The 14,962-nt window shown below is 42.3% G+C and overlaps 1 protein-coding gene across 2 annotated transcripts in view; it reads right to left on the minus strand.

Moving 5' to 3' along the window:
* The window catches only part of LOC137299997 (sodium channel protein type 4 subunit alpha-like), a 151,547-nt gene that overhangs the window by 2,589 nt on the left and 133,996 nt on the right, over positions 1 to 14,962 (minus strand). For both annotated transcript variants that reach the window (XM_067969061.1, XM_067969060.1), the window contains 4 exons: positions 11,993 to 12,046; positions 5,063 to 5,200; positions 3,709 to 3,813; positions 1,635 to 1,905 (listed from right to left, as the gene is read on the minus strand). In XM_067969061.1, coding sequence (XP_067825162.1) covers positions 1,635 to 1,905; positions 3,709 to 3,813; positions 5,063 to 5,200; positions 11,993 to 12,046 — 568 coding nt within the window. The remainder of the gene's footprint in view (positions 1 to 1,634; positions 1,906 to 3,708; positions 3,814 to 5,062; positions 5,201 to 11,992; positions 12,047 to 14,962) is intronic.

Genomic DNA, 14,962 nt, shown 5'->3' on the forward strand with positions numbered 1-14,962 from the left:
GGGTTCTGACAACGGGTCTACACCTGAAACATGAACCTATCTTATCATTTTTCAGGTACTGACAGATCTGCTGTATATTCCCAGCATTTTGTATCTCTATTTTGTAATGCTTCAAACTGATCCTCTCCCATATGATGGCTGGTGAACTGTAGGTGGCACAGAATGAGGTGGTAGCAAGGACGGTGGCCCTGCTTTCCAATCCAGGGCACCTCCCTATTGGACATCACTGCAGCATACCTGGAAGGAGGCGGAGGAAGAGGACTTGAGACTGATTATTACAGTCATTGGAATTGCCATATCTATGGTGCATGCTGGCTACAAGTGCCCTTGCAGCAGATGGCACATGTCTGCTGATCTGGAGCCCAGGCAATCAGTTCTGCATGGTCATTACTGAGGAGGTACACCTCTGCCTGCAAATGTGCATGAGAGGGTACCAGCAGGTGGACAAAGACTCTTTTCCTCTTAAGTGAAGGGAATTCCTATTGGGCTTCCCGTTGCCTCAGTATCGTGGATATACCAAGAAAATGGCCGTGCCAGAACATTTGGTACATCCTGATTAACTAAATGGAAACAAAAAAAAAGGATAAAGGCTCAGAAATAGCTTGAAAGTAAATGGTACAAATCTTACTTTGGGGCAAACCCTAGCAGCCCTGAATGTCCATTTTATATGGGCGAGTAGATGGATGAAAGCTATTCTGGTATAAATGCTGGGACACTGCATGAACGTCTAATGTCATTGATTGGGTGGGTTAATTTTAATATAATTAGCTGCAAATTGGCAGGTATTTCTAGAGCTAGGTCAAACCTCAAAAATTGGAGAGACACTAAATGGATGTAAGTTTGCATAAGAGGTCTCCATTCACCTTTCATTTTCGGTTACACCACTTCACATCCATTAATATAATAAAAGCTGTTACTCAGGTGGAACCAATTGGAAAATCTATCTTATGATGTTGGGTTATAAGTAGAAAAATCTTTTGGCTATTAGTTGCTGACATAGGTCAGTGCTGTGGGAATTATGCTCGTACAGCCATATACCACCAACCCCCTGCCCAACGGAACTCCAATGTGACACTGCATTACCACATTATGGAAAACACTGATGATATGACAAACATTCAGAACTAAGTACGGTTTTGGAATTGTGTATTCTCATAAGTATCTAGAAAGTTGAGTTTTAGGGGGATTTGGAGAGTGCAGTGAGTTAGATTCAGACTTTTCATGTCTGGAGTCTAACCCAGGTTGAAATGAAAGTCTTCTGACTGTTGACTATAATCCTACATGAAATGAGATTGGACAGTCCCAATTTAGTTCTTGATGTCATGGATCCAAAATATAAAACTGTTTGTAATTGGGCACTAAGTTGGCAATCTCACTTAAAGAGGCCAAATGATAGCTGATGTGAGAAATGGAAACATGTCACACTGATGTAGTTGGAGTTGCTATTCTGAGGTTGGGGCTAAGGTACGTTACTGGGGCAGAGTAGGGGGGAGCGTCACTATATCCGATCTAGAAGTGACTGATGCAATCACTGGGTGACTGAAATGAAACTCGTTCTATTTCCCTCACCTAAACGATGGCAACATTCACAAAAACACATTTTTAAAAAAAGAGCATGTCAGTTTCTTACTTACCCACGACCGAAAGAATCACCACAACAAAATCAAAAATGTTCCAGCCAATGGTGAAGTAATAGTATCGTAGAGCGATGATCTTGAGCACACATTCACCAGTAAACACTACAATAAACACCAAGTTGATCCAGTAAAGAATTTCATCTTTTTCTATACTTTGGTCGTCTGTTTCTATCATCATAGTCACCATGTTGAGGCAGATGAGAATCATGATAAAGATGTCAAAGGCTTGCTTGCTGACAAAATCAAAGAACACTCCTTGAATTTTGTTCTTGGGGGGAAAAACAGAAAAAGAAATGAGTTGCCATGATCTAGATACTTGAACAATGATTATAATTGATCCTATTATTTCAGACCAACATTTTATGTGTGGGAGGAGTCAGTGTAGAATGTCAGATAGATTGAAGAACTCTACAAAATTAATTGGAGAGGCTCTTCAACATGTATTAAACCAATTAGAGTTTGATATCTAAATCATCAGAATTGAACATTTGTCCCATTAAACCTGCTCCAAATTATTACAAGTATTGTCATTTGTCCTCTGAACTATCGTCTCTTGGTCCCTCCAAAGCTGCAAATATGCTGTCTGCCACATCCTTTTCTTCCTCTTCAATATGTTAAAATCATGCTCATTGCACTGACTCCCACTCTAACTCATTCTTTCTCAGAACCTCTAAACTGTCCAACTCTTTATCTCTCTCAGTCTTCTTTTCAACAGCAACAACTTGCATTTACGTAGCACCTGTAACGTAATAAAACGTCCCAACTACAACTTAAAGGCATGTAACACCCAAGCTTGGCACCATTTAATCACTACTTATCTTGTCTTTTCTCAAACCCCTTTTAACATCAGGGGTGTGTTATACTATGGACTTTGCCCTTAACTTAGCTTTCTCTATTTAAAAGATTGCAAGGCATTTAGGATTTCTAATTAGTCAATTACATTTACAAAGGAATATAAATATAATCTGCTTGTAAATCGACTGGCAGATTTTCGGTAGTGATGCAGGGCACTGATTAATGTTTAGAATTTTCTCAAAAGAAATCAAAGGTCATTAAATTAATGCCAAAGTTTCAGACAATTGGCACAGATATTTGTGTTAATAGAAAATGATTAATTTTAATAACAAAGATTCAGAGGTGCTTTCAGTGGGCTGGCTGCCAGGATCCATACAACGGTGGCCAGGTGAAGACTGCATGTCTCTCCCCCAGCGCATCCCTGGCAATGTAGCTCAAGTTGGGAACAGAACAGTGTGAGGCATTAAGTCCGTGTCGCAAGTCTGCAATGTTGAATGTTGCTGTTCCAGTGCTTAGTGACATGAGACTGAATAGGCTGCATACTTAAATGTCAGCTTGGCTCAATAGTCACACTCTCACTTCTACATAGGAACATAGGAATTGCTAGACAAGAAAAGACCCAAGGTCCATCTAGTTTGCCTTCTTCCATCCTGGTAGTCACATGATACAATGATAATGGAATTGTTGACTAATCATAGGAATTAATTTCTATCAATTAGTCTGCAACAGACCCAGAAATGATACAAGAAAAACCCCAGTGGTGGAGAACTTTGGGAACCAAAGGTCCAAAGTTCCCTTTATCCTTCCAAGCATGCTACACTTACCACATGTCATGCCTCAAATTTGGGTAGGCCTGAGTGAGAAGGTCACTGGTTCAAGCCCCACTCCAGGATGGGAGCACATAATCTAAGCGACCGCTTGGAGCTTGAACCAGTGACAGTGTGCTGCACTGTTATAGATTCCATCTACAGGTAAGACTTTAAACTGATGTCCCATCTGCTAGCTCAGGTGGATGTAAAAGATTCCATGATATATGAAGAAGAGCAGAGGAGTTCTCCTGGTGTCCTGGTCAACATTTATCTCTGAATCAACACCACTAAAACAGATAATATGATAATTTATCTCATTACTTCTTGTGGGACCTTGTGTGCAAATTGACTGTCATGTTTGCTGACATGACAATAGTGATTACACTTCAAACGTAATTCATTGGCTGTAAGGCACTTTGGGATGCCCCGAGATCATGATAGGTGCTGATATTTGACTTTACACTTACATTTGGTCTTGGGATGGGTTTTTGTGGTTTCTTTGAGCCAAGCTTCTTCATAGCGTTGTAATATTTCTTCTGTTCTTCTGTCATAAATATATCTTTTCCTCCAAAGTGAAGATGAGAACACTTACAATTATTTCATGAAACTTCAGCAATACTCAGTAAATTCAATGAAAGACAAAGAAGTGTTCATAGAATCATACAGCAAAGGAGGCCATTCAGCCTATCGTGTCTGTGCCGGCACTTTGAAAGAGCTGTCCAATTAGTCCCACTCCCCTGCTCTTTCCTCATAGCCCTGCACATTTCTCCTTTTCAAATTATTACATATCCAATTCCCTTTTGAAAGTTACTTCTGAATCTGCTTCCACCACCTTTTCTGGTACTGCTTTCCAGTGCTCTGTCGAAATCATCAACATTTTTAGGGGTTTGTTTCCAGGCTATTCTAGATTATTTATTCTAGATTATTAATTACTCTCTATTGTCTATTTATTTATTTATATTTTCAATATATTTGCTCTTGGGACGTGGGTGCCACTGACAAGGCCGCATTTATTGCCCATCCCTAGTCTCCCTGAGGGCATTAAGAGTCAACCGTGTAGTGCGGGACTGGAGTCACATGTAAGCCAGACTAGGTGGAGGCGGCAGGTTCCCTTCCCAGAAGGACATCAGTGAACCAGTTGGGTTTTTATGACAATCGGCAGCACTCATTTTATCTGGTGCCAGCCCACATATTACCAGATTTACTGAATTCAAATTCCCAACTTGCTGTGGTGGGATTTATACCCCAACATTCAAACTTTTCTTTTTTGAAAATGTTGTGCTCATTTTGGTGATGGACACTAGTTTCCTATTTCAGGTAACCAATGTAGGCATCAGGCAATCCCAGGTCACAATTGGAAAGTAAATGGAAAGTAAAGCTCCCTCCGCTGTGCTCCAACAACGTGCATCAACACCAATTCAGAGGAGCACGTCTACGTTTTTTTCCTTTTCCCGCACCAGCAATTTTGTGGCCTTTCTTAATGGCATTGCTAATTTGGTGCCAAATTCGGGGCAGTTTTCTGCTGCAATCTCATGCCCACCATGGACTTGATTGAGACACATTTCACATAGGACTAACAGTCAAACAGAGGACACTTTCATCCCATCAGTCTTTGCCAGATTTGAATACAGGATCCAGGGGTGAAAGTCCAGTATCTCACTGACTGTACAATTTACCCAAAAATGTAACCACCCCATCCATTCATAAGTGAAGACAGAATGGTAAACCAACAACCTATGAAATTTGTTTAAATGTTATCCATACCTATGTGTTCACCCTAGTCACTGGGAAACGTGCATAATGCAAAGAAGAGATACTTATCTTTTTCTTCTGTTGGTTAAAATTGTCAATAATTACACCAATAAAGAGATTGAGGGTGAAGAACGCCCCGAAGATGATGAAGATGACAAAGTAGATGTACATGTAGAGATTTATTTCATAGGATGGCTGCTGTTCCAGCTATAGAGGAAAATAGCTATTTGTTAATACGTCACAGTACCAAGGTCATTTCTGAGTGTGTGGAATTAAAGGCTTATTATCACAGAATTTCATTCGAAAAGGCCACCTTTGACTTTGAACATGGGAAGGGTGGGACGGTGGGAGGGTAGGAAAGGGTCCTAAGAAGCATAACCACTCCTGGTACCTGATATCTAATCCTACCCAGGTGGAGGGGAAATAACGCCCTCCCTCTCCAAGTGGTCAACATTCCTGCCCCCAACACCACCAACAAAAGGATTAATTGGGCATTCATTTCATAGCTGTTAGCAGGACTTTGCTGCATGCAAAATGGTTGCCGTGTTTGCTTACATAACAACAGTGACTGTACTTCACAGCAATTCATTGTATGGAAAGAGCTTTGGGATGTTCCTGAGAGAGATATACGTGCCAATTAGGCAATCCTATTTAAAGAGCACAGGAATACGCAGGACATCACTTCTCTGTGGCTACAACTTGGATTTAGAGAATGGTTGTTACTCAAATCAACAAGTGCGTGTCAAGAATATCCTGATATTTCAGTCAGATATGAAGCAGTGTATCTCATATCAGGTAGAATCTGCCCTTCTGTCTGTCTGATCACCCCACAAGTGCACTTCCTGTCACCTGAGCTATAATAGGAGCTGTGAAGTCCCAAAGACTGTTCGATGAGCTACCCTGATATTGATGGAGGCGGTAGGGGAGGGGGGGGGGGGTGGAGGTTGGGGGGAAGGGAGACTGTATAGTCATGATGCTCCAGCCATCATGAGGTGTGGGACTGGCTTGATTGACGAGCTGGTATTTTCCTGCCCATCAATTTTGTACGTTCGTATGTCCACACTTCACTGTGAAACAACTTTGCTGCTTGCTGCGTGCTTCCTTCACTGGCCTGGAGCAACGAGCTGTACGTCTCAAGTCACCTGCTCTCTGCTTCAGCGAGTTTGTGCACTGAGTGCCTGTATATCCTCATTTAACAATCGCTTTGTAGAATTTTGGAGACTTTAACAAGGATTTGCACCAGAATATGAAGCAGAATAATAATGAAGATTAAACCAAACATATAAAGGCAAACAATTTGGGGGTAAAATTCAATTTTGGTGGGGGCACAAAATGGGCGTTATTGGATCTACCACCCGCTATACACCCCGCCCGCTATACATCCAGCCCGCTATACATCCCGCCCGTTATACATCCCGCCCGTTATGCATCCCGCCCGTTATGCACCCCGCCCGCTATACATTCCGCCCGCTATACATCCCGCCCGCTATACACCCCGCCCGTTATGCATCCCGCCCGTTATGCACCCCGCCCGTTATGCACCCCGCCCGTTATACATCCCGCCCGTTATACACCCAGCCCGCTATGCATCCCGCCCGTTATACACCCCGCCCGCTATGCACCCCGCCCGCTATGCACCCCGCCCGCTATGCACCCCGCCCGTTATACACCCAGCCCGCTATGCACCCCGCCCGTTATACACCCAGCCCACTATGCACCCCGCCCGCTATGCACCCCGCCCGTTATACACCCAGCCCGTTATACACCCCGCCCGTTATACACCCCGCCCACTATACACCCCGCCCGTTATACACCCAGCCCGTTATACACCCCGCCCGTTATACACCCAGCCTGTTATACACCCAGCCCGTTATACACCCCGCCCACTATACACCCCGCCCACTATACACCCCGCCCGTTATACACCCAGCCCGTTATACACCCCGCCCACTATACACCCCGCCTTTATTCCTTTCCATGAACTTCAATAGAAAGGTAAATCGGGCAGGGTGTATAACAGATGGCCAATTTGCTACCGCTAGTTTTAGCTCTGCCAAAGTTGAATTTTACCCCTTTGTGTATTGAAGTTCAACAATATTTTCAGTTCGAAAGTGAGCAAGGAATAAGTGAAGGAATATGAAGGAAACAAAAGTAGAGAGAGAAAGATAGGATGGGAAAGAAAGAGAAAAGGGAAAGAGAACAGAGAGAGAAAGAAAGATAAAAAGGAAAGAAAGAATTGCATAAAACTTACAGTGAACATATTGAATTTTGCTGGGAATGAATTTAAATACATTTTACTGCCCAATAGAAATGTCCTGCACCTGTATAAATCGGGTCCAATTGTATGAACGTTTGTTACTGGCAGAGCCCAGTTCGCCGGTGAGCATGTTTGGATATTTTGGGCCTGATTTGTTTTTATTATCTGCCCCTTATCAAGGAGGCTGAGGAGAGCAGAAAATTATCTTTCCAGCCAGCAGTGCTACAGTATGCGGCTTCCTCAGCTGGCAGGTAGGTACCACACCTGCACGCCTGGCATCACGGGTGCCCACCATTCGATGCAAATAGAGGGACCTCCCTCTGATCCCGCGCACTTTGGCAGGGACTGTGCCAAAGAACCTAGGCGGGTTCATCCTGGCACTTATGCTGGGATACTGCCAGTATGGATTTTCAGGACAAGTATATTTTACTAGGATAATATTATTACTGTAGTACGGGTCTTCCATCCATTGAGTTAATGGATCCAAAATCCTGAGCAATGCAGCTGCAGTTTCCTGGTGTGTGTGACTGGTAGAAGAGGCATCTCGCTGGGAGTGCGCAATCAGACAATCAGCCCCTTCAGATCATTGATAACTGGCAGCCAGATCCAAGGCAGAAACTGAATCAATGGATTCTAACACCATCCCAGACCATGTGCGTGAAGCTTGGGTGATTTTCGATGATTCACAAACCTAGAGTCTCAACACAGTGAGAACAACGCTTCAGCCATTTCTGTTAGAACCGTTCAGTGCTTGGAACAGGCTGTGGCCTGCTTTCTGTTGGCCTTTAATTCAACTGAGGAACAAACTCCAGAAAGTTGCCAGCGAGTGCAAATGCTTACTTCCCCAGCTTTTAACATAAAATGGCCACAGCGGCATTAAGCTCTCTGAGCGTTAACTGGCCAGAAAGGCTGGATGCCACCGGAGACTAATGGGTCAACATACTCATTGTCGACATGAAAGCAGGCCCTGTATCATTTGTAAACTGGCTTATTGATCAAAGTGATGGGCCCGGGATGGCAATTCTCTCAAATTTTGATTGTGTGGCAAACCCTCAAGGTACCCTCAATGGCATCTGAAGAAACCATTTAATGGGCACTCCATAATGTAAAAGGCTTTTATGTTTTACTACTAACAGAGATATTTAAATATTTTATATGATGCAGAAAATCTATTAGACAAGATGGAGGGTTTAAGTGGCAGGATAAAACACCAGAGACTTTTACAGCTATATCATTGCATTCATGTTACTGCCTGACAGATTCAAATTACTACCAGCAGTGTTATTAATAGGCCACAAAGTACTGGTGGTGCTGGGCCAACATGAGATGGTAGCAATCCTTTCATGTGGAGATGTCTATGGAAGTAACCTGTTGGTGGAGCAACCACTTTCCATCCTGTGGGTTGAAAGCACCAGGAAGTTAAAGCCAATCTCTGGCAATACCTGTCTGCACCTAGGTCATGTGATATTAATGTTGTCACACTGTTTTTATTAGTAATCATTTAAAACATTATCTTCTTCCAGCTAAGTTTGTACCAGTATGGAAAGAGATCCTCTCATAATTGAACTAAGCGAATTAACCCTCAGTGTGGGACCCTGAAATGAGGGGACAACTCATTTCAGCTGAATCCTGTTCCTTACGATGCCAGCCGATTATTTCAATGGGCCCTTGGGTCAGTTTAAGTCTTTGAATGTCAGTCTGATTTCCACCTTATAATTTGATCCAATTGTTCCACTGTGCAGACAGGCCAAACTACATGGTTCAGTCTCAATGAAGGCCTAAGGAAGGCCTTGGGAGCTGGTTTTTAGTTCATCAGCAGCTAATTGGAATTAATGTGGATCCCAGCTGAATGTAAAATGGAGGCTGGAGAAGGCAGGTAAATGGATGGTAATTTTATTTAATCTTAGAACAAGCAAAAACAAATTGAAATATTGTATTCAAGTAATTTATAGTGTAAAATCAAAGTTAAAATAAATATAAAAGAAAGGAGATTATTGGGGAAGATAGGTTGAATAAAATCATTTTACATATTTTTATTTTAAATTGTTGAAAATAGATGTGTCGAGAATTTGATGCCATTCTGGCGCATTCCTGTTGTAATTCTAGTAGGAGTGCATCGGAAGATTTATAAATTAGCTCGATCTGGGTTACACCAGGTTCCGACCTTATATCGGGGATTGTATGTGGCTTTGAAATGGATGAAGCCTCTGCCCACCACTTATTAGGCCTGCGGCACATGAGGGAGTGTGGCTGGGGTGGGGACTCCCAATACCGGGAGTCCCCATATCCCCTCGCAAAAGCCCTGGGTATCCTTGGTCGGCGGTATGCCCAGTGAAAGCAGGCACATTGGCCACTTCCCTGGTGGCAGTGTGGCCCACCCGCAGGTCCGGGCCGCTGGGCCTAGATCATGGCCTGGACCCCCAAAGAATTATAACTTTCATTTCTTTTCTATTTTTATTATCTGTCCCCTTACAAAGGGGCCAAGGGAGTCAGAAAATTGTCTTCCTGGGTTGGGTGTGGAGGAGAGGGGACACACCACTTATCCCCCAGACCCCCAGGAAGCAGTTCCACAGTATGCAGTTTCCTCAATGGGTGCCCTAGATGTGCCCCTAGTAGCGAGATTGCCCACCATTCATATGTAAGAAGACCTCCCCGTGACCCTATGACCTCCAGGGGTCAGCGCTGGAAATACCAGGCAGGTGCATCACAGATTTTCAGGGCAGGTAAATGTTAGTGGTGATAAGATTATTACTGCCGTACAGTTCCTCCTGATTACAGAGTAGCATTTATTCGTGTAATATTAAAATTATCAATCCGTAAATTGAAAACTTAATAAAGTCTGGCCCAGGGAGTACAGAATTCCCTTGGGTCATAGGATTAATCCATAAACTTCACCAGTGAGTGTATCTGATGTAAACAGGGAGTCTCACCATTAGTATCTCCTTTAAAAATCAAACTTTTATCAAGAATTTTCTTTTTCCTGCTTAATATTTAAAAGTACTTTTACGATGACATCATCAGATGCCCTAGCAAGGAGGAGCTGAACTAAGACACTTAGTTAAAGTTCCATTAACACTAAATGATCTTGGTGAGTGTTTTGGTATATTAGGTGACATAACAAGAGCCAAAAGAAACTGTAACAAGGTAAGATCACTTGCAACTTTAATCCCAATAGTACAGTAAGAATTGGAGACTTTCTATTGCGGAAGTCATAGATTTCTCATTGTTTAATGTAGCTCTACCCATAACCCTTCCATCTGCTTACAAAAGAGAAACTGATGACAAGGCTGTATGATTTTCGCTAACAAATCAATTGATAAGTCCCATTACCATCCCCTTTTGCCTTGCACCATCATTCCTTTTGTCATTTAGTACAGAGCGAAAGAAAGAAAATAAGATAGGATAGAAAAAAAGCAAAGAAATTTTTAAAAATACAAAAGTGAAGAGAAAAATGAGAAAGCACATGACAGGCTGACAGAATGCCAGTCATAGAATCATCGAATCATACAGCACAGAAGGAGGCCATTCAGCCCATCATGACTGTGCCAGCTCTTTGAAAGAGCTATCCAATTAGTCCTGCTCCCCTGCTCTTTCCCCATAGCCCTGCAATTTTTTCCTTTTCAAGTATATATCCAATTCCCTATAGAAAGAGAGAGACAGACCAAAAAATATAGGTAAATACATACACAGGACAAGATAGACATCATAACAGACATAGACAGAAAGTGGCAGACATACAAGAGAGGAGGCAGAAGGAAGCACAGAATTAGAGAGAGAGAGAGAGAGACAGATTGAAATCTATTCATTCAAAAACCTAATCAGAGAGGACAGTTCTCAGCTTCCTCAAGGTGGCATCGACCATAAATTTTAAAACAATAGTGATCGTGAGCAATGATAACACCCTGCTAATCCAAACCCCCTACACACTGTTTCTCAGATAAAGCAAAATAATCCAACATTGGTCAATCGCTGCTTTTATCTGGATAGGTTCTTCTCCTGAACCACCTTCTCCGCTGTGCTAGGGCCTATTGCTTCTCCTCCTATTCCCAAGAGAAAGAAAGCCAGGGTCTCACCTTTCCCATTTGAATGAAATGACGAAAGAATAGGCTATAATTGTGTGCAATTCTTAAATAGGATCTGATATCAATTCCACCTCTAGCAAAAGCCTACAGTCTTAACCCTCCGCCCCCCGCAAATATCTTATTGTTTCTGCATTAGATTGGATTTACTCACTAATAAGTGGTTCCATTTTGGACCTTGTGTGGGAAACATTTAAGGAGAAATATACTGACTGGTGGGAGTTTGGCCAACAAAATATTCCTCCAAAATTCTATTCTTTGCAAGAATTGGAAACAGAATTTGATGACACCTGGAAATTACAAATGTAGAGTCGTTGATCACAATTGTCCTGAGGACATCATTGTGAAAATACGGCAGAATGTTTACATTGGTGAGGCGATGTTCCAGTGTTTACATGTGCAGGAATGAGATATATGGATCACTCTCGGCATACCCATTTTTCAAAAGGAAGCCAAAAAAAGGAAGTCATATGGTTAATAACACAGAGGCATGTAGGGAGGGCGAGCAAGAAAGAGGAGAAAAAACCATCACGTTTCCTCTCACTGCTTTTAATGGTGTGAGGTTTAAAACCATTAATACCGTTCAATCACAATCAAAAGTTTAATTTGTATAGGTTTATGAATGTTTTAAATGAATGCTTTTAACTCAGAGCAACTACTTACTTCACGGGAATCAACAGCCGCGTACATTATTTCCATCCAGCCTTTAAAGGTTGCCTATTGGGAATAAAATTAAGAAGGCAGTGTACTATATCCTCAATCAGAAGCTAGTTCTTTTCATATAGTTAATCAATATTAATTCTAAATAGTCACTTTAAAATATAATAGACCTCATGCTTCAATATATCTGAATGTTCAATATCATCCAGTTCTGTGGCATAATTGATCTTATATGTTGTTAAGCTTCACATAATATTTTTAATTATTTGCAACATGGATCAAAATAAATGGTAGGCATACTGTATTAGAAAACTAATAACATAAATAGAAATTTGTAACAAGATGGAAGATCACAGATAAAAAGGGCTGATTGCTGCATCATACAATCTTAGAACCTACAGTCATTGTTCCGGTGCTGGTCTTAGGTTTTCTGCTGGAGTTGTCTACTCTAATGCCATTTCCCTGACCTTTTGCATTCTTCCTTTTCAAATACTTATCCAATTCCCTTTCACATAGTATTATAGTCTCTGTCTCAGTAGCCACTTGTGGTAAAGCATTCCATGTTCTAATAGCTCTCTGAGTGAGGACATTTCTTCTTACCTCTCCCTTTGTTCCCCTGCTGCTAGTCCTGAGTCCATGCCCCTTTGTTAGCAGGCATTGGTAGTGGCTTTATAACATTTTATTATTTTACTATCTGTTGGCTCAGTTTGGATTTGTTTGTATCATTTCTCAAGTGGCCACTGGCAAGAATAGAGAAACACTAAGTGTTACCAATAAAAATTAGTGTTTTTTATTCTTTTTGCTCCTTTTTATTACTCTGAACTGGTAATATATAACTTGTTTTGATGCCTTTCTTGAACAATACTCTTTGATGCTATAGGAAAGATAGAGCAGGAGGTAAGAGAGGAGGGGGAGTTGCGTTCTTGATTAGGGAGAACATCACGGCAGTAGTGAGAGGGGATATATCCGAGGGTTCGCCCACTGAGTCTATATGGGTAGAACTGAAAAATAAGAAGGGAGAGATCACTTTGATAGGATTGTACTCCAGACCCCCAAATAGTCAACGGGAAATTGAGGAGCAAATATGTAAGGAGATTACAGACAGCTGCAAGAAAAATAGGGTGGTAATAGTAGGGGACTTTAACTTTCCCAACATTGACTGGGACAGCCATGGCATTAGGGGCTTGGATGGAGAGAAATTTGTTGAGTGTATTCAGGAGGAATTTCTCATTCAGTATGTGGATGGCCCGACTAGAGAGGGGGCAAAACTTGACCTCCTCTTGGGAAATAAGGAAGGGCAGGTGACAGAAGTGTTAGTGAGGGATCACTTTGGGACCAGTGATCATAATTCCATTAGTTTTAAGATAGCTATGGAGAAGGATAGGTCTGGCCCAAAAGTTAAAATTCTAAATTGGGGAAAGGCCAATTTTGATGGTATTAGACAGGAACTTTCAGAAGTTGATTGGGAGAGTCTGTTGGCAGGCAAAGGGACGTCTGGTAAGTGGGAGGCTTTCAAAAGTGTGTTAACCAGGGTTCAGGGTAAGCATATTCCTTATAAAGTGAAGGGCAAGGCTGGTGGAAGTAGGGAACCTTGGATGACTCGGGAGATTGAGGCACTAGTCAAAAAGAAGAAGGAGGCATATGACATGCATAGGCAGCTGGGATCAAGTGGATCCCTTGAAGAGTATAGAGATTGCCGGAGTAGAGTTAAGAGAGAAATCAGGAGGGCAAAAAGGGGATATGAGATTGCTTTGGCAGATCAGGCAAAGGTGAATCCAAAGAGCTTCTACAAATACATAAAGGGCAAAAGGGTAACTAGGGAGAGAGTAGGGCCTCTTAAGGATCAACAAGGTCATCTATGTGCGGAACCACAAGAGATGGGTGAGATCCTGAATGAATATTTCACATCGGTATTTACGGTTGAGAAAGGCATGGATGTTAGGGAACTTGGGGAAATAAATAGTGATGTCTTGAGGAGTGTACATATTACAGAGAGGGAGGTGCTGGAAGTCTTAACGCGCATCAAGGTAGATAAATCTCCGGGACCTGATTAAATGTATCCCAGGACGTTATGGGAGGTTAGGGAGGAAATTGCGGGTCCCCTAGCAGAGATATTTGAATCATCCACCGCTACAGGTGAGGTGCCTGAAGATTGGAGGGTAGCAAATGTTGTGCCTTTGTTTAAGAAGGGCGGCAGGGAAAAGCCTGGGAACTACAGACCAGTGAGCCTGACATCTGTAGTGGGTAAGTTGTTAGAGGGTATTCTGAGGGACAGGATCTACAGGCATTTGGAGAGGCAGGGACTAATTAGGAACAGTCAGCATGGTTTTGTGAGAGGAAAATCATGTCTCACGAATTTGATTGAGTTTTTTGAAGGGGTAACCAAGAAGATAGATGAGGGCTGTGCAGTAGACGTGGTCTACATGGACTTCAGCAAAGCATTTGACAAGGTACCGCATGGTAGGTTGTTACATAAGGTTAAATCTCATGGGATCCAAGGTGAGGTAGCCAATTGGATACAAAATTGGCTTGACGACAGAAGACAGAGGGTGGTTGTAGAGGGTTGTTTTTCAAACTGGATGCCTGTGTCCAGCGGTGTGCCTCAGGGATCGGTGCTGGGTCCGCTGTTATTTGTTATTTATATTAATGATTTGGATGAGAATTTAGGAGGCATGGTTAGTAAGTTTGCAGATGACACCAAGATTGGTGGCATTGTGGACAGTGAAGAAGGTTATCTAGGATTGCAACGGGATCTTGATAAATTGGGCCAGTGGGCCGATGAATGGCAGATGGAGTTTAATTTAGATAAATGTGAGGTGATGCATTTTGGTAGATCGAATCGGGCCAGGACCTACTCCGTTAATGGTAGGGCGTTGGGGAGAGTTATAGAACAAAGAGATCTGGGAGTACAGATTCATAGCTCCTTGAAAGTGGAGTCACAGGTGGATAGGGTGGTGAAGAAGGCATTCAGTA

The sequence above is a fragment of the Heptranchias perlo genome, chromosome 30, assembly GCF_035084215.1.
Source record: "Heptranchias perlo isolate sHepPer1 chromosome 30, sHepPer1.hap1, whole genome shotgun sequence".
NCBI classification, from domain to species: Eukaryota; Metazoa; Chordata; class Chondrichthyes; order Hexanchiformes; family Hexanchidae; genus Heptranchias; species Heptranchias perlo.